We start from the raw sequence: 19,507 nt of genomic DNA on the forward strand, positions 1-19,507 counted from the left end.
GCCTCCTGTGTAGCTGGGACTACAGGCGCCCGCCACCTCGCCCGGCTAGTTTTTTGTATTTTTTTAGTAGAGACGGGGTTTCACCGTGTTCGCCAGGATGGTCTCGCTCTCCTGACCTCGTGATCCGCCCGTCTCGGCCTCCCAAAGTGCTGGGATTACAGGCTTGAGCCACCGCGCCCGGCCTGAAGTTGTTCTCTTAAATACACACACACACACATAAAAGAGGAAACTAAATAAATTAGATTGATTATAAAACATATATCTATATACAGAAATAGATGCACGCGTTTATGCGTTTATGTGTTTATGTGCGTATGTGCACGTGTGCATGTGTGCTCCTAGCTCTGCACACGGGAACAGCCTAGAAACACTGACATCTCCATGGGAATGATCACACCTGTGCCTCATGGAAAAGAACCTGGCTCCTTGAAGAAAGGCCTGATTGCAGGGCTGGGGCAGGGAAAGTACAATGGAACCCAGAACGTCTTGATGTGCCAGGAAATAAGAAAGCGCTCACAGGCCGAGTGCAGGGGCTCACGCCTGTAATCCCAACACGTTAGGAGGCCAAGGAGGGCATATCATTTGAGGTCAGGATTTTGAGACCAGCCTGACGAACATGGTGAAACTCCCTCTCTACTAAAAACACCAAAATATATTACCCGGCCCTGGTGGTGCATGCCTGTAGTCCCAGCTACTCGGGAGGCTGAGCCAGGAGAATTGCTTGAACCTAGGAGGCGGACGGAGGTTGCGGTGAGCTGAGATCGCACCACAGCACTCCAGCCTGGGCAACAGAGCAAGACTCTGACTAAAAAATAAAATAAAAAAAGAAAGTGCTCACAAAATAATGGGGATATGTCAAAGGATATGGGAAACAGCTGTTAGGACAGAATGCTGGACAACGCTGGGATGATTAAAGCATCAAAATAGATCATGATAGTGATGGATTATGACCCACTGAATAAAATAAGAATCCATGAGTTCACAATGATAATAAATGAATGAATGGATGAGAAGAAAAGCTCTTTCTTTTTTTTATTCTTTGTAGAGATGGAGTTTCACCATGTTGGCCAGGCTGGTCTCGAACTCCTGGGCTCAAGCAATCCTCTCACCTTGGCATGAGCCACTACTCCTGGCACGACTTTCTGTAAGTTTGAAATTATATCAGAATTAAAAGCTGCCTCTCACAGGCTCACACACACGCAAAACTAATACATGGGTAAAAGGGCCCACTAAATGCCCAGCATAATGAATGGAACAAGTCACATGACAAGGCCTGTGTGGCAGTTGATTGTCCCCCCAACACACTTTGCTTTCTTCCTTCCTAATCGACCTTGATTTTTAGTACCAGTAGATTTTTTTTTTTAACTAAAACATGTAATACTTTAATTTTAAACATTAAAATTCATTAAAAGGCCAGGCACGGTGGCTCACACCTGTAATCCCAGCACTTGAGGAGGCTGAGGCAGGTGGATCACCTGCGGTCAGGAGTTCAAGACCAGCCTGGCCAACATAGCAAAACCCCATCTCTACTAAAAAAAAAAACAAAAATTAGCTGGGCACGGTGGCACACACCTGTAATCCCAGCTATTTATAGGGAGGCGGAGGCAGGAGAATTGCTTGAACCTGGGAGATGGAGGTTGCAGTGAGCTGAGATCCCGTCATTGCACTCCAGCCCGGGCAACAAGAGCGAAACTCCTTCTCAAAAAATAAAATAAATTAAAAGAAGAAAGTGTGTTCCCCTAAATAAGAAAAAAATGAGTGTTGTTGAGTGAACATGTGAGTGAATGAGTGAATCAGTGAACAGGGAGTGAGTGAATGAATGGACTGAACAGGTGAGCAAAGTGAGAATGAACTGAGGCTTCCCCTCAAGTGCCAGACCTTTTCATCTACAGTTTCCCTGCACCTGTAGCCGCACCCACTCAGGGGAGGAGGCCCAGGATGCCTTTTTTATGGCTGACCACACCCTGGCAGCCAGGCTGGCCAAAGTGTATTTTCTCAGAGTCCGGGCCAGGGGATCCCTGCTACTTCCGCCTCTCCATTGCCCCACCCCACCCTTCCCCTGTTCTTGCAGAAAGACACACCAGCGTTCTGGGAAGACAGCGTCAGCCTGGCAGCCAGGTGACCCAGGTCCGGTGCCAGGCCTGTGCCTGACTGGCCACGTGACTAGTGGTAAACATTTCACTTCCTAAGGCCTCAGTTTCCCTGTTTGCTCCTTTAAGCAGTTTGGCCAAATCAGTGGTTCACAGTCTTGGCTGCACATTGAAATCAGCTGGGAACCTTTTGAATGTTCTGGGGCTCTGATTGCATCCAGACCAACTAAATCAGACTCTTTATAGGGTGGGACCTGGGCATCCACAGTTTTTAAAGCTTCCCAGGTGACTTCAATGCACACCACGTTTGAGAACCGGTGGGCTACGATCTCCATAGCTGCCTCCGGCTTTTTTTGTTTTGTTTTGTTTTGTTTTGTTGTTGTTTGGGGTTTTTTTTTTTTGGTGTTTTTTTTATTTTATTTATTTTTTTATTTATTTTGAGATGGAGTCTTGCTCTGTCGCCAAGACTGGAGTGCAATAGTGCGATCTCGGCTCACTGCAACATCTGCCTCCCAGGTTCAAGTGATTCTTCTGTCTCAGCCTCCTGAGTAGCTGGGATTATAGGCGCATGCCACCACGCCCAGCTAATTTTTTGTATTTTAGTAGAGACGGCGTTTCACCGAGTTGCCCAGGCTAGTCTCGAACTCCTGAGTTCCAGCAATCCACCCACCTCAGCCTCCCAAAGTGCTAGGATTACTGGCATGAGCCACCACGCCCAGCCAGCTCCCTCTAGTTTTTTGATGCTGAGGCCCACCCTGATGCCCCGTCTGTTTGCCCGTCTTTTGTCATTGGAGGGTTAAATGAAATGTGAGTGTCACCCGAACATCTGGGTTCCTATCTGTGCACCTCCTCCTGTCTTCAGGCTGCCTTTGAGGCAGCAGCCTCACTGGGGACTTTGACCGGCCCCACCCATTCTTCACTGAACCTCCTGCTCCAGCCTCTGCCTCCTCCATTTTGATGTCTAGAATCAGGGGATCCAGGATCATCAACAAGGTCATTTTCCCAGGTAAGGAAGGGTCTTTCTGCTTCTTTCTTGTCATGCACAGCTGCTGAGGAAGGGGCTGGGAGAAAAGACAGCGAAATGGGGAGGAAGATTCCATTCAAACCAAGAAACAAAGTGTTTGGTTTTTCTTACCCCTGATGAAGAAGCTACCAACCTTTTCCAAGGAGGTGCTGGCCCCCTTCTCGGGTCTGGCTGGGTGCCTGCTGTGCCTCTCAGGCCTCCCCTCTGAAGGGCACCATTCCCTTGGGTGGGTACTACTGGTTTGCACCATCTTCCAGTGGAGACAGCCTAAGAAGGGAGTCTGGAGCCTTGAACTTCAGTACCTTCCTTCACTGGCCTCACCCTGTGCAAATCATGCCACACACTGGAGCCTCCTTTTCCCTGTCTATAAAATAAAAATGACCCTGCGCTATCTCACTGGGCTGGCAAGAACACACTGTTGTTGCCTTGCAGACAGGTGTGCTGAGGCTGTAGAAAGTGCTTTTTATTTGGTTGGGAGCTTGTGCATAAATGCGAGAGGGGCCGCACATCTGACGGACTACTGAGGTGACTCATGGCTGAACCGGAACAGGATATCGGGGAGAAGCCAGCAGGTGAGTCTGGGAGTCCTGTTCCCAACATGGTCCTCAAGGAGGATGGGGCAGGGGGCTGGGGAAGGCTGGGACAGGGGTGAGGCTGTTTCCAGCAGTGCCCCGTGTCCTCCCCCACTCTGCCAGTGGGGTAGTGAAAAGCAGAGCAACTAGACCAAATGTCCTTTCAGAAGGAAGCAAGTGTCTATAGCTACAATAAATAATAACAGCAGCCGGCAATTACTGGTGCTTACCACTGCTAGGAAGTTGTACCTTCTGTGTACTTTGTCATCGACTTCTTACAATCTGGTGAGGTAGGATGGTTAACCCCATTTTCAGATCAGAGAGGGTATATAACTTGCCCAAGGTATCAAATTTGCCAAGTGGCAGAGGAATTCACACCCAAATCTGCCTGAGTGCAAAGGGCATGCTTTGTGACCTCTATGAGACCCTGTCCATTCACAGAGCTGGACACTGATCACAGAATAAAATGCTTTCAAACCTAGTGGAGGGGGCAGGGAAAGTTCTCGGGCTGTGTGTTGGGTGAGTTAGCAGTGAGGCAGGAAGGCCTCGTTTCAGGTCAGGTACTGGTATCTGTATCAGGTATCGGTATCAGGTCAGGTACTGGCAGGTGGGCCGCGGCCCAGCTGCTACAGGGGCTGCCTGAGAAGGGGCCACAGCCCTGAGCCACCTCCAGGGTCCAGCACTGAAAGGCAAAGAGAAGACTGCAGATCCCCGCTCACTAGGGGAGGGGACATTATTCCTGTTCTGGGAAGGGGCTGAGTTGGGCAGGAGCGTCTCATCTCCTTGGAGGCATTTGGCAGGGTGGCACAAACAGGGCTGACTTCATAAGGCTATAATCAGTGCAGTTGCCCAGGGCCTTGCATTCAGAAAGGCCCTGGCTTGGGGTTCAACATTCTGTGGTTGTTGACTTGAAATGTATCATAATTTTAGCCTTGAACGTGTTTTGTGAGTGGAGTCAGATGGGACAATGGAGCATGTGCCAGGGTTGGGAGTTGGAGCCTCAGCTCATGTGTATGGTCTCCACACCCAGACCAGCCCCACCACTGCTGTAACCCTCTGCCAGAGTCCCTCATTCCGCTGTCACCTTTGCCCAGGCAAAACAAGGATCAGAAGTTGAGGAGTGGCAGGCAGCCCTGGACACACTCACCCACCCCCATCCAGCTAGTTGGCGCGTTCCAGTGGGGAGGTCGCAATACCTTGGGCGTCACCCATTTGCCCTGGGTTGCAGCAGCGGCTGTGAGAAGGGGAAATTGGTTTCCTCTTCATTTTCCTTTTGCACTCGGCTCTGCAAATTATGTAGTTGGCCCTGGTCACATCCATGTCTGGCCATTTACCACCCTGAAGAAATTACTTCCCCTTTCAGCCTCAATTTTCCTGTCTGAAAATGAAAATAATAATGTCCATACCCCACAAGATTCTTTTGCGGACAGTGAGGATTTTCTCTTTTCCAGAATTCAAGTCTGATTATGACAGCTCTCTGCTAAAAACTAGAATGGCCTGGTGGTGTTTTAAGACAAAGACCAAAACCTTTCGTCTAGACCAATGCTGCCCAATAGAAATGTAACGCAAGTCGCATATGTAATTTAAAATTGCTAGTAGCCACGTTTTAAAAAGTAAAAACAGGTGAAACTAATTTTAATAATATACTTCGCCCACTATATACAAATCATTATATCAACATATAAGTATGAAAATTTTTTATTGCCTCCAAAATCCAGGGTATATTTTACCTTATTGCGTATCTTATCTCATGTGACAAGGAGCTACGTAATTGGACTAACTGGCCCCTGCCAGCCTGTCTAACACTCAGTCCCCCTATGCTCTCTGCCCTGCAGCCATCCTGAACTCTCCACAGGGTCCTGTGAAAAGCTCTTCACCTCCTCTGCCCTCTGGATCTAGTTAAGCCTATTCATCCTTCAGATGTCAGCTCCAATAATCAACCTTCACGGAGGCCTCCCTTGACCCCTAACATGCTTTCAAAGTATTGTGTATTGCACATTCATCATGCCCCCCACAACTGTGATTTCCCATTTATTAACATCTGTCTCTTCTACTAACCTGCAAACTCCAGGAGGACGGAGATATCTTTGGGATTTTTGAATATTATTTCCCCAGGCCTTAGCCCAGTGCCTGGTGCAAAGCAGGCTTTCAACATGTTCAGTGGATATTGTAAGAAAGAAAGAAGTACGCAAAAGGCCTGGCATATGCAAAGCACTTTAAATATTCACTCCTTTCCCTTCCCTCTGGGTGAGAAAATTTCTCCTTATAAAGGCACCCTCCTCACTGTGTATCTCTGCTAGAGAACTGAAGACATAAAGCACTCTGTGCCAAAAATATTTAAGTAAAAACTTGAGCTAAGCACAGAGATTATAAATATTTCTTCCCCAGATTACGCACCATTTAAAAATACTGTCTCAGCTCCTTTTCATGATTTGGGTGGTGATTAAAGAAAATTACTCTTCAAGACTGAAAGTCATTACTGCCCTTTTCCTGACTTGCCTTTTCCCTTGAGAAGGGGAGGATAAGCTGCAGGGCAGGAAATGGAAGTGGGGCATCCTTGTCCTTTGTCTGGCGGACAGCCAACTGGTGAGGTACTGCTCCTTCTCAGCTCTCTCCTGATTCTTTCGCCAGTGAATATAAACAACAAGGCACAGATCCACACTTGCCAATGGATCCAAGTGATAACAGGAAACCCAACGACATCTGTCTAGGTGAAGACTCAGCCCCTACGTGACCATGTAGCAAAGCCAAACTGACATTCTGGTTTCCATTTGGACTTTTAGTTCATACTGTATCTTCTCAGGACAGTTAAGTTGGAATACAATGCCACTGTCCTAAAAGATGCTAGAATTATCCTATTTCTGGAGGAGTGGGGGTGGTGGGTAGGAATCTCAAGAGCTATTTGCTCCTCTGCACAGTAGCTTCTTTAAGGACACCAGGGCCCCCAGGGCTATACATTTCCCTGAAGCTTACCAGATAAGGTATGGGCGCCTGCTATGTATTGCCCAAGGGTGATGTGTTTAAATATCCATTGCATATTTTAAATCCTTGGCTGGCTTAAAGCTGCAAGCTTTCTGTTTTCAGTGGATATAATGGGGGCATACATCCTGGAGCTTGCCCAACACTCCAAGAAAAGAAGCCTCAGCTAATGCAAAGTGTGTATGTGCCCGTGAAAGCTCCATGTCTACTTAACATTCAGTTTTTAGGATTATTTATGCCATAATAATAGATATGAAAATCTCTAACAGGTATTTTGTTTCCTTTACAAATTGTACTTGAATTTATGGGTGATTTAGAGCTTGTGCTTAAAGTCAGAATTCAGAACCCCAAAGAAAATGACTTCATTGAAATTGAACTGAAGAGGCAAGAACTGAGTTACCAAAACCTACTAAAAGTGAGTTGCTGTGAACTGGGGATTAACCCAGAACAAGTGGAGAAGATCAGAAAGCTACCAAACACACTGCTCAGAAAGGTAAGGGTTAAGAGTTTCTAAATGCAGAATCACAGTGGGTGACATCATGTTCTCGGAGCCAATCGTTTACACTTTTGCATTTCATGACACCAGAAATCCTGGCTGCAGAATAACCAAACATGGTAGCTAGGTCATTTTCAATCCCGCGCTTTTAAGATTTGCACATCTAATCCATAAACCTTTTGAAAACCTCTGAATGGTCCGTTCACAGTGGCCCACGCCAGTACAATCCCAGCACTTTGGGAAGCCGAGGTGGGGGGATCACAAGGTCAGGAGATGGAGACCATCCTGGCCAACATGGTGAAACCCGGTCTCTACTAAAAGTACAAAAATTAGCTGGGCATGGCAGTGGGTGCCTGTAATCACAGCTACTCAGGAGGCTGAGGCAGGAGAATTGCTTGAACCCAGGAGGCGGAGGTTGCGGTGAGTGAGCCGAGATAGCACCACTGCACTCCAGCCTGGTGACAGAGCTAGACTCTGTCTCAAAAAAAAACAAACCTCTGAATGACAAGTGACTCCCCAATTTAAGACTTTAGTTCAGTGCTTTTGGCCCTACCGATCTCTGCAAAACTGACTGGTTAACATAAAATGACATAGTCCTCAGGAAAGAAAACACAAACCCGTCCTTGTTTGCTTAGCAAAGCGTGGGTTTGCTAAGCATTTGAAATATTAGCAAACAAAAATTGTTTTGCATTTTTATATATTTCCCAGATTCAAAATACAGATCTTAATTTTTAATTTTGGAAAGGAAATCTTATTTCTTTGAAAATTTTTCTTTAAAGCTTTCAAAATGCCTTTGGCAATTTTTTTGTTTTTTATTTTTTTGAGACAGGGTCTCACTCTGCCACCCACAATGGAACGCAATGGCATGATCATAGCTCACTGCAGCCTCGAAATCCTCGGCTCAAGTGATCCTCCCATCTTAGCCTCCAGAGTAGCTGGTACTACAGGGACACACAACCACGCTCTGTTAATTTTTTTTTTTTTTTTTTTTAGAAATGGGTCTTGCTATATTGCCCAGTCTGTTCTCAAACCCCTGGTCTCACCCTCCTAAGTACTGGGATAACAGGTGGTGAGCTGCTGTGCCTTTGGCAATTCTTACTGGCGTCTTGGCTGATAGTGTATATTCCTTGTAAACATGTCAAGGGATGATCATGCCTTCCAGATACCTTAACAATAAAAATCTGCTGGGTGTGGTGTCTCATGCTTGTAATCCCATCACTTTGGGAGGCTGAGGTGGGTGGATTGCTTGAGCTCAGGAATTTGAGACCAGCCTGGGCAACATGGTGAAACCCTGTCTCTACAAAAAGAATACAAAAATTAGCTGGGTGTGGTAGACTTGGGAGGCTGCAGTGGAAGTGGAAGGACTGCTTGAGCCCAGGAGGTTGGAGCTGCAATGAGCTGTGACTGTGCCACTACACTCCAGGCTGGGTGACAGAGCAAGACCCTGTCTCAAAAACAAAAAACAAAAAAACCAAAACACCAGAACTGTCTTATAGTGACCGGGCGCAGTGGCTCACACCTGTAATCCCAGCATTTTGGGAGGCCGAGGTGGGCAGATCACCTGAAATCAGGAGTTCAAGATCAGCCTGGCCAACATGGTGAAACCTCCCTACTAAAAATACAAAAATTAGCTGGGCATGATGGCGTGTGTCTGAATCTCAGCTACTCAGGAGGCTGAGGTTGCAGTGAGCAAGTGAGGCAGGAGAATCACTTGAACCCAGGAGGCAGAGGTTGCAGTGAGCTGAGATTGCATCATTGCACTCCAGCCTGGGTGACAAGAGCAAGACTCCGTCTCAAAAGAAAAAAAAAATATGGGTTCAGAACCCAAGATGCTGAACAATATTAATATTAAGTCTTTCTATTACATTCAAATTTATTAAGTATGATATAATTTCTTTTCCACATTAAGGATAACGACATTCGAAGACTGCAGGACTCTCAGGAAGTGGAACTCATTTTAATGAAAAATGGAAGCTCCGGATTGACAGAATATATACCATCTCTGACAGAAAGGCCCTGCTATAATAGCAAAGCTGCAAAAATGACTTATTAAATAATCCCAGGAATGGCCGAGCGTGGTGGCTCATGCCTGTAATCTCAGCACTTTAGGAAGCCAAGGTGGGCAGATCACCTGAGGTCAGGAGTTCTAGACCAGCCTGGCCAACAATATAGTGAAACCCCGTCTCTACTAAAAAAAATACAAAAATTAGCTAGGTGTGGTGGCACACACCTGTAGTCCCAGCTACATGGGAAGCTGAGCAGGAGAATCGCCTGAACCCAGGAGGCAGAGGTTGCAGTGAGCTGAGACTGCACCACTGCACTCCAGCCTGGCAACACAGCAAGACTCTTTTGAAATAAATAAATAAATAAATGATTAATCGATCCTAGGAATCAAAAACTGAAATCATTATTTCATAAATAATGAAGTCTGGATGCATATACCAATTTGCCTAACTTCATGTTTGAACTGTAAGAAATTATTGTTTCCTCATCTCCAATTTCTCTGGGCTAGGAGAAGAGTTAAGTTCAGGGTTTTGACAAACAGCTATAAAAAACATCGCAAGGTATGATATTTACAACAAGGGCAGTTTATTTTGTAGAGTTGTGCCCCAATCCTGATGAGTATAGGTGTGCTTTATGAGATTCAGTCAGGACAAATGGCCAGGGTCTCTTCACGTGAACCCACATGGGCAGGGTGAGCTGATGGTGCTGGGAAAGCCAGGACCCACTTGGCAACACAAGTTCTATTAGTGTTCCCTTTTTTTTTTTTTTTTTTTTTTAAGACAGAGTTTCACTCTGTTGCCCAGCCTGGAGTGTAATGGCATGATCTTGGCTCACTGCAACCTCTGCCTCCTGGGTTCAAGCGATTCTCGTGCCTCAGCCTCCCGAGTAGCTGGAATTATAGGCATGAACCACCATGCCCGGCTAATTTTTGTATTTTTAGCAGAGATGGGGTTTCACCATGTTGCCCAGGCTGGTCTTGAACTCCTGACCTAAGGTGATCCACCCGCCTCAGCCTCCCAAAGTACTGGGATTACAAGTGTGAGCCACTGTGCTCAGGCCCCACTAACTTTTTTACTTTTTTTTTTTTTTTTGAGACAAGAGTCTTGCTCTGTCATCCAGGCTGGAGTGCAGTGGCGTGATCTCGGCTCACTGCAACCTCTGCCTCCTTGGTTCAAGTGATTCTCCTGCCTCAGCCTCCTGAATTGCTGGGACTATAGGCATGTGCCACCACACCCGGCTAATTTTTGTATTTTTAGTGGAGATGGGGTTTCACCATGTTGGCCAGGATGGCCTCGAACTGACCCCAAGTGATCTCTTGGCCTCCCAAAGTGCTGGGATTATAGGTGTAAGCCACTGTGCCCAGCCAATTGTCCTCATTTTTAAACGTGTCCCATACTATCACTTCCTGTTTACACCTTTTTAAATTCATCTACAAAATGGCATGATTTCTGAGTTGAGAAATAATGCCTTTTTTTTTGAGATGGAGTCTCACTGTCACCCAGGCTGGAGTGCAATGGCACGATCTTGGCTCACTGCAATCTCCACCTCCCGGTTTCAAGCAATTCTCCTGCCTCAGCCTCCCAAGTGGCTGGGATTACAGGCATGCTCCACAATGCCTGGCTAACTTTGGTATTTTTAGTAGAGACGAGGTTTTGCCATGTTGGCCAGGTTGGTCTCAAACTCCTCACCTCAAGTGATGTGCCCGCCTCGGCCTCCTAAAGTGCTGGGATTACAGGTGTGAGCCACCGCATCTGTCCAAATATGTTTTAAACTTTACTTTTTAAGACGAGGTCTTGGCCAGGCACAGTGGCTCACATCTGTAATTCTAGTTACTCAGGAGGCTGAGGCAAGAGAATCGCTTGAACCTGCAAAGTAGAGGTTGTAATGAGCCTGCACTCCAGCCTGGGAGACAGAGTGAGTCTCCGTTTCAAAAAACAAAAAAAGGACAAGGTCTCACTATGTTGGCCAGGCTGGTCTGGAACTCCTGGGCTCAAGTGATCCTCCCACCTCGGCCTCCCAGAGTGCTAGGATTACAGACATGGCCACTATGCCCAGCCAGTAACGATTAACACCTCTGAGGCCATTTTTAACATACCACTTACAGAGTAGGCGAGGCACAGCCCACACCACTGGTCTGTTAAATAAACTGAAACACCAGCTGGTGCCCTCACATACGTCTAAAGTGAGCTGTCATCACATCCCATGCTATGTTCCTCCCTAACATACTCCCTAGGATCCTTCCGGGTCAGCTTCCTTGCCAAATTCTAGTTAATAACTCTGCTTGCACCTTGTACAGGCTCATGCAATGGCTTGACCCTATCTACCCACTTTTACTCACACACACCACACTGTCACTTTACATACCTGTTCCTCCTAGACCACGAAGTCATCTCTAATCCTTGTGGGAGAGGTATACATAAAATACCAAAACTCCTTATGGCCAAAGTGTAATGTCTTACTTGCATCCCAGCACATGCCGTCAGCCACTGTTCCTTCAACTCCAATTTCTCAGTAGTTCAACTTTGATGAAGGGCAGTGGACACATAGGCAGCACATCAAGATTTATCTTACCCAACTGTTCAGAGAAACATGGTTCCAATAATAATAAGCGTGTCCTGTTTCATTCAGAAAATGTCATTTGAGACCATCTGCAACTTGCTCATTATTTGTGGCCTCCGGGAACAAGGTGACAGAAGCACTTCAGCAGAGTGCAGCTCAGCTTCTAAACTGCATTTTTTTTTTAAACTTTGAGGCCAGGCACAGTGGCTCACGCCTGTAATCCCAGGAGTTCGAGTTTAGCCTAAGCAACGTAGCAAGACCCTATCTCTTAAAAAAATACAAAAAACTTTGGGGGCGCGTATCACTGTCACCCAGGCTGGAGTGCGGCGGCATGATCTCGGCTCACTGTGCAACCTGTCTCGCAGGTTCAAGTGATTCTCATGCCTCAGCCACCCAAGTAGATGGGATTACAGGCATGCATCACCATGCCCAGCTAATGTTTTAAAAAAAATTTTGACAAAGTTTTGTCATGTTGGCCAGGCTAGTCTCAAACTCCTGGCTTCATGTGATGTGCCTGCTTCAGTTTCCCAAAGTGCTGAAATTACAGGTGTGAGCCAACACGCCCGGCCAAAACTCATTTTCTATAACACAAGTAAGTCTTAAGGCTGCAGATTATCAGTAAAACAAAATTTGAAAAGCTTCAAGAGTAATTTGATTAGTCTTCACCTCATGCATTGATTATAAAAAACTAATCCCTGAGTAAGGTGCAATTCCACTGATTTTATTTTATTTATTTATTTAGAGACAGTGTCTTACTGTGTCACCAAGGCTGGAGTGCAGTGGCGCAATCTTGGCTCACTGCAACCTCTGCCTCCTGGGTTCAAGTGATTCTCCTGCCTGTCTCCCAAGCAGCTGGGACTACAGGGGCCCGCCACCATGCGCAGTAATTTTTTTTTTTTTATTTTCAGTAGAGATGGGGTTCCACTATGTTGACCAGACTGGTCTTGAACTCCTGACTTCGTGATCCACCCACCTCAGCCTCCCAAAGTGCTGGGATTACAAGCGTGAGCCACCGCACCCGGCCAATTCCACCGATTTTTAAAATGGCCTTACCAAAATGCCATCCTGATAAGTCCCAGAACCATTTAGGTTGAAATATGAAATGACCTAGAATTCTTAGTTGTTCATAACCTCTGTGCACTTTTAATAGGGTGATTAGTAACTCACAGCCCTACCCCTTTCCACTCCCCTTTCAGAAGTCCTACGTACAAGGCACGGCCCTGAGGGTGCCACTGCTGTAGTGAGGACAGATTCCATAGTGGAGGGGGCTAAAGCTGCACCTTGGTGTATCCAAAGGTATCAGTTACTCCACAGCACATAGGAACACTCAGGGATGTGTGTTGGACGAACTCACAACCAAGCCCTATGCTCATACTGAGGGGATCCAAGTTTTACCTGGGGCATAGTTGAGGGGTAACAGGGCTAGTGTGAACTGACGTAGGGCCTTAGTTATATGAGCCTTATGAATCTACAAGTGCAATTCAAATTTCCATCACTTTCCTCTTTTTAAAGAGTAAACATTTTTGTGTTCACGGTGCCCCTACTAAAATTAGAACAAGGCCGAAGCAGCAGCCTCTCTGAAGTGACAATCTAACTTGGGCCAGGGAAAGGAGTACAGCACAGTCCAGCAGTTTTCCTTCGCAGAATGGCATAAATCTGAGAAAAGCTTCTTTGGAAGCTGCTTAGACAGGAAAACAAAAGCATCAGCTCCCTGGCTGGCAGACAAGTAGAAATTATGTTAAGATGAAAATAAGATATCACACAGAAAACATACATTTAGGTCTCGTTTCTAGCTTTTTTTTTTTTTTTTTTTTTTTTTTGAGACGGAGTCTTGCTCTTGTCGCCATTTCTAGCTTTTTAAGAACTACAATTAAGACCTCAATTTGAAGACTGGGCACAGTGGCTCATACCTGTAATCCCAGCACTTTGGGAGGCCGGGGTGGGCCTGATCATTTGAGGTCAGGAGTTTGAGACCAGCCTGGACAACATGGTGAAACCCTGTCTCTACTGAAAATACAAAAAAAAGAGCCAGGTGTGGTTACACGCACCTGTAATCAATCCCAGCTACTTGGCAGGCTGAGGCATGAGAATGGCTTGAACCCTGGAGGCAGAGGTTGCAGTGAGCTGAGCTCGTGCCACCGCACTCCAGCCTGGGTGACAAGAGTGAGACCCTGTCTCAAACAAAATAAAACCTTAAATTGGGCACTCAAGAAACAGTATCTTTAAATTTGTCACTCACTGATGGTTAGTTTTATGAAATACACTACAGCTTATATATCTATTAGTAACTACCTGCGCCAAGACTTTTTCCCATTCTTTTTAAATTTTATTAAGAAATATCGTACATACAAAAGCACATAAACATACAGCTTAAAAAAGAAAATGCCCACAGGGCTTCAGAAACAGACCCTCGCCAGTTCCTCTGAAGACCCCTCTCTGCCCTCACGATCACCTCTCCCTCCGTCAGAACGGCTAACATTAAATGTTGTCTTAATCGTTTCCTTTTATCATGTATTTGACAGCCTGTTTTTGACTTTCATCGAAATGGAACCACAGTGATGTCTTCTTCTGACTTGCTTTTTTTGATCCTTCTGTTGTTGAGTTTTGTCCATGTTCACATACAGAGCTGCAGTTCAGTTTCACTTCTGTGGAATTCCACTGTTGGAATATACCCACAGTATTTATCCAACGCACTGTTGGTGGACACTCAGGGTCTTCTCAGGTTTTTTCTTCTTTTCTTCCTATTACACGCAATGCTTAAATCCATCCCCTGGTACACATGTGTGAGAGTTTCTCTAGGGTATGTATCCGAGAGTGAATGGCTATGAGAGGTTATGGCACACCCACTTATGCCAAATTGTTTCCCGTTTCCCAAAGTTGTTGTTCCTAAACATTCTTAAATCTGTTGACAAATGACCTATTTGGGATGGCTGAGGGGAGGAAATAGATCAGCTACAAAACTCTTGAATTTTTAAAATAGTAAATTCAAAATTCTGATACAACAATGAAAAATACATTTACTTCTCTGCTTTGGCTTACTTGAAATGTACTTTTTAAAACTACAGGTTCAACTTAAAAGTGCTGTCTCCTTTATCTCAAAATAAATGTTTCTAAATATTACCAGGTAAAAACAGCAAGACTCAGAAGATATGTGTATACCGTCATATATTTTGAAAGATCTATACATAAATGTTTATATTTTCTCCCACCTCCCATCTCCCCACAAAGAAACTACTTGGAAGAATAACTGTTAACAGCAGCAAGCTCCTGCAGAGGAAAAACAGAGGGAGAGGAGTAATAGGAGACAGATCACTAAACACTTTTTTTTTTAACCATGGGCAACATTACAATTATAATACAAAATTTCAAAAGTAGACCTGGGGTTCTTTCACAAACAACTAAAAAATCCCTCAGGAAATCAAACTTGAAAACTAACCCTGAATGAAGTCCCATCCCACAGAATTGTATACATAATAATAACTTCAGGTGTTTTGTTTCATGCACATAACATGTTTAAAAACATACTCACATAGCCCATCGGCAATGCATTTTTAAAAACAGAATGGATGAGGGCTCAGAGAACTTCCGCCATAAAAATGTTCAGTTCTTACAACTCTGAAAACTTCAATCAGAAGGTGGCTGAGCTCAACCAATGTGGTCCAAGTGTTCTCAGACCTCGGAAATAAGGTTGATTATCCTCTGTGACACTAACTATATTTAAGGAACCAGAATGCCTAAGGAGAGGGGGTAAAAATATCTGAGCTGAGCAGTATGACTAGGTTATTATAAGCTCAAGATCAAGAAAACAAGAAGGATGTTTCAACCCAAACTGAAAAATGACTGGACTGTGTTTGAAGGGGAAAAAAAGTGTTTTAACAAAAAGAAGCATGATATGTATCATCTCTACATACCAGAGGAGAGGATGTCTTGAACAGCAGACTGGTCGGTGCTCTTGAAAGGCTCAATGGAAATTAAACTATTGGACCAGTGCTATATAGTTTGATGACTGACAAAAGTTTACCCAATTTGTTTTATACTAATGAACTGTTATTTAAGAGGTCTTTGTCTTTTAGAGTTACATGTTGAATTATTTACAGATTAAATGGTGTGTCTGAGACTTGCTCAAAAATAATAGGGGACAGTGGATACAAATACAATCACTCATGAAGTATAAGAGTGGTCATGAGTCTTGTTGGTGATGAGTTAATAGAGGTTAATGATATTGTTCCTCTTTTGTGCATGTCTTTAAATTTCCAAAATAAAGTTGTTGGTTTTTTTTTAAGACCAACTGATTGCAGATTTCAAACTTCCCAAGCAATCTGATTAAAACTGGTTTGCTCCCCTTAAAGACTTTCCAAAGAGAAAATATATATTCCCCAACTAATAACTTTTTGGTCTGCAAGGCAGAAATGTTTGTTTCTTCTACTGAACTGGTCTCAATACTGGATTCTTATGAGATGGTTACCAAGAATCAGTTCCTCTTCAGCCACATCAATTTTGGGTATAAAATTCAACTTCTAGGTCTCTCTCCATACTAAAGCCAGGCCTTAGTCATAGCTGCCCTGAGGAGGCAGGTCCTCCTCCCACCGCCCCCAAATCCCAGGTAACTTCAATAGTTATAATAGATCTAAGCGTCCATAGAGGAAGCCTTTTCATATGAGCTCATCGATTATACTTCATTTAAGTTAGATGTTGATTCTAGAGGAGACAGAGCAGAACAAATCTTGTATTTTAATAACTTCCTAGATTTTTTAATACTTAGGGACAGAATATGGTTTAAAAACTATCATTTTAAGTCCTTTGCTACTACAACCACAATCTTGTCAAACTACACAAAGCAGTGCCTGGGAGCTATCTTTGTGTTTGTTAGATTTTACTTCCCATTTTATCTTAATCCTCATGGGAATCATCTCTTACAAATTCAGAGATAACCCACTCATCTACTGCTGCATCTCCAGGATCAGCTAGGGAGCCAGGAGGGATCTGTCTCCACAGCACTGTTTCCAACAGAGCCTCTAAAGTGGGGGCTTCATTATTTTTCAAAGTTTGGTGGAAGAGATTTTAGTAAATTCTTTTAACAATTCATCATGCCTATTAGAATCAACACACTGTCTTAACAGTTAGGCAGTGGACCATGAGACAGAGACCTAGCAAATCCATAAACATGAAGCCACAAGACCCTCCCTGGGTAAATCATTTAACACACTCAGTTTCTTTACCTATAAACTGATAGCAGTATTTGAAAGTTATAAACCACAAGGAATTGCTATGATATATATGTGCGTGTGTATATACGTAGCTGGAGAGAATACTTTTATACAGTTGAAGAAGCTGGCTATAGATAGAAACATGCTGCCAGTTTTCCTAGATGTGACACAAAAATAATCATTTGGGGGGGGGGGAACCCTTGCCATATATACTACACACCCTATACACAAGTACATTTATAAACTGACACGACCGGGTGAGAAGAAATCTTGATACAGGACTTAACAAAAACTAGCACTTGAAAGCTTTTCTACATCATTATTTCATAGCTAGCTAGCTAAAGAGTGCTTGTCAGAAGGATACTTGGAATTTTCTACTAAAGGAATTTCTCAGGGATGTAAAAATATATTCTAGTTCACTGTACATCTTTGCTATTAAAAGCAAAATTCAAATTTATTCATAACCACCTAAAATTGAAGCACCATTATTTAAAACATTAGAAACTCTATAAAAATTAGTCTTAAACAGAACAAATTAGATAAAACTGTACACCAACACCTCTAGTGATAGTGTAACTCTTGTATTTAAAACAGGGGACTAGTTCAGAGTCAATAACTTTATTAGAAAAAGATTAATACTAAAACCTTTCAATGACAGAGACAATCAACTTTGTAACAGAAAGTCAGATATACTTTATTTTTACTTCTAAATCCAAAGGCTAAGTAGAGCAGAGTTGTAAAAATGAAATCCCACTTAGTCTGATTCACACGAATACTAACGTTTAATCCTGTTTTCAAAGTCCAAGAATGAAAACTTGCAATTAAACACTGAGCAAGCCACATGTTTAAGTAATATTTCTTAAAAAGTCTTAAAGAAAAAAGTATGATACAGGACCTAAGTTTTCAGTGGCATATATACTATTAACACATGTTCTGAAATCTGGTAGGTCACATCAGTCCTGAATTAACTTTTAATAATAATAATAATAATAATAAAACTAACTGAGCTTTATACTTTTTCTATGCCACTATAGCTTTCTTTCACCTCATTTTTTAAATGTCGATCTTCACTTTATGCCGTTCTCAGTATTCTTCCAAAAATCTTCGAACAGTAGTCCTACAACGCAAAATTTGGGGAAAAATGATAATTAGACAACATGTAAAAGGCCAATTTTTATGAGAAAGTGTTGGCCCAGTCACTAACTGCTAATTAACATGTGTATATGGAATGCTTGTATTCTTTTTAATTATCAAGGCATCAGTGTGGTTCTTAAAGCCATGTGCCTGTGTATGCTTCCCTACGTGTGAATGACACACACAGATATAATCTTACATTGCTTTCCCAAAAGAGGAATGCCATCAACAAATAAACTAATTGGTACTTCCTTTCATTAGGAATATTTTGTCCCACGCCACTAGCCCACAGAATGAAGTTTACAGGTTTTAAGAACACTTACAGTACCTAACTTTTAATAGTTCTTAAAAAACCCAAATTCATTCTATATAGTGCATCAGTTCTTTGATTTCACAAACTGAAGGTGTCTGTCCTTGCTATTCACACTGCTGCTTTAAATGTATCAGCCAGTGAGTGACTATTCCTACATACCTATGGCTGACTGCAAATTCTCCTACACAGTAGGAAATATTAAGCACATACCTCTTATAGACTTGAGAATTGCATTGAGTGTAACAAGGCGAATAATATGAAGTGTTTATTGTATTTAAAATTCTTTAAAGATATCTAATTCTGGCCACCACTGCAGCCCTACATACAGTTGAAAAAAAATTCCATTCTGTTAACATTTGGTAAGTTTTCACGCAATACACAAAAAACCCCTCTGCACTTCTTGTAAAGAACAAAAAAGATACACAACAGTTAAGCGTAAAGATCACAGGCAATAGCATTCAAACATGGATGTGGGTAGAGAAAGGAGTACCTGGCATGAGTACCTGCTTAGTTTGACTGAATCCTTGATTTTTAATTTGGCTTTTCATGGGCCGCTCACAACACCAACGCTGTGTGAGGTATGGTAGTCAGCTGCAATAATTCATAAACCCTACACTTCCATCAATCCAATGCTACTGGCTCTCGAGTTACAGAACAAACTGCATTAGAATGCAAGGCAATAAAGCAAAAAACTAGAAACATCCTTGACAAAGAAATACTAGCAGTTTAATTAAAACAAAGTAGTCCAACATGTGCCTCCGAAATATTTAAGTTTTTAAAGCATATGTCTCTGCCAATGTACCAACACAAGATGGACTTAATACCAAAAAGAAAAAAAAAAAAACAGTTCAACCTTTTTATTAAAAAAAAAAAAAGAAATGACAGCAAAATCCCTAAAAAAAGGATAATTAACTTTTCAATGGCGACTATATTACAAATGTGGGCAATAATTTCCAAAGAGGCACACTAATGGGGGCACGAGTCTGCTACAAAATAGCTGAGACAAAACAATGTACCTCAAAATGTTTTGCAGGACTACACTGTCTTTTCCTTCAGAAGAGGCTTTTGTATGTCTTCTTACTCGGCTTAGTTCCATCTTCATCTGTGCATACTTACGCTGCACTGTCAA

The 19,507-nt window shown here is 43.4% G+C and overlaps 2 protein-coding genes across 17 annotated transcripts in view; one reads left to right on the plus strand and one right to left on the minus strand.

Moving 5' to 3' along the window:
• Positions 1 to 3,646: 3,646 nt before the first annotated feature.
• Positions 3,647 to 9,337, plus strand: ANKRD40CL (ANKRD40 C-terminal like). Its single transcript, XM_065532200.2, has 5 exons — positions 3,647 to 3,686; positions 5,586 to 5,674; positions 6,295 to 6,397; positions 6,998 to 7,158; positions 9,071 to 9,337. The coding sequence occupies exons 1-5, from the start codon at positions 3,647 to 3,649 to the stop codon at positions 9,212 to 9,214; spliced, it is 537 nt and encodes a 178-aa protein (XP_065388272.1). The 3' UTR covers positions 9,215 to 9,337.
• A 4,691-nt stretch (positions 9,338 to 14,028) lies between these two features.
• LUC7L3 (LUC7 like 3 pre-mRNA splicing factor) overlaps positions 14,029 to 19,507 on the minus strand; it is a 35,763-nt gene continuing 30,284 nt past the window's right edge. For 7 of the 16 annotated variants that reach the window (XM_015438262.3, XM_015438263.3, XM_015438260.3 and 4 more), the window contains one exon: positions 17,601 to 19,500. In XM_015438262.3, the coding sequence (XP_015293748.1) occupies positions 19,310 to 19,500 (191 nt within the window). In that variant the 3' untranslated portion in view covers positions 17,601 to 19,309. Of the gene's footprint in view, positions 19,501 to 19,507 lie in introns of all 16 variants that reach the window. The other 9 variants (XM_074019324.1, XM_005583728.4, XM_005583726.4 and 6 more) reach the window with 4 other exon arrangements.

Source organism: Macaca fascicularis, chromosome 16, assembly GCF_037993035.2.
Source record: "Macaca fascicularis isolate 582-1 chromosome 16, T2T-MFA8v1.1".
In the NCBI taxonomy this organism is placed as follows: domain Eukaryota; kingdom Metazoa; phylum Chordata; class Mammalia; order Primates; family Cercopithecidae; genus Macaca; species Macaca fascicularis.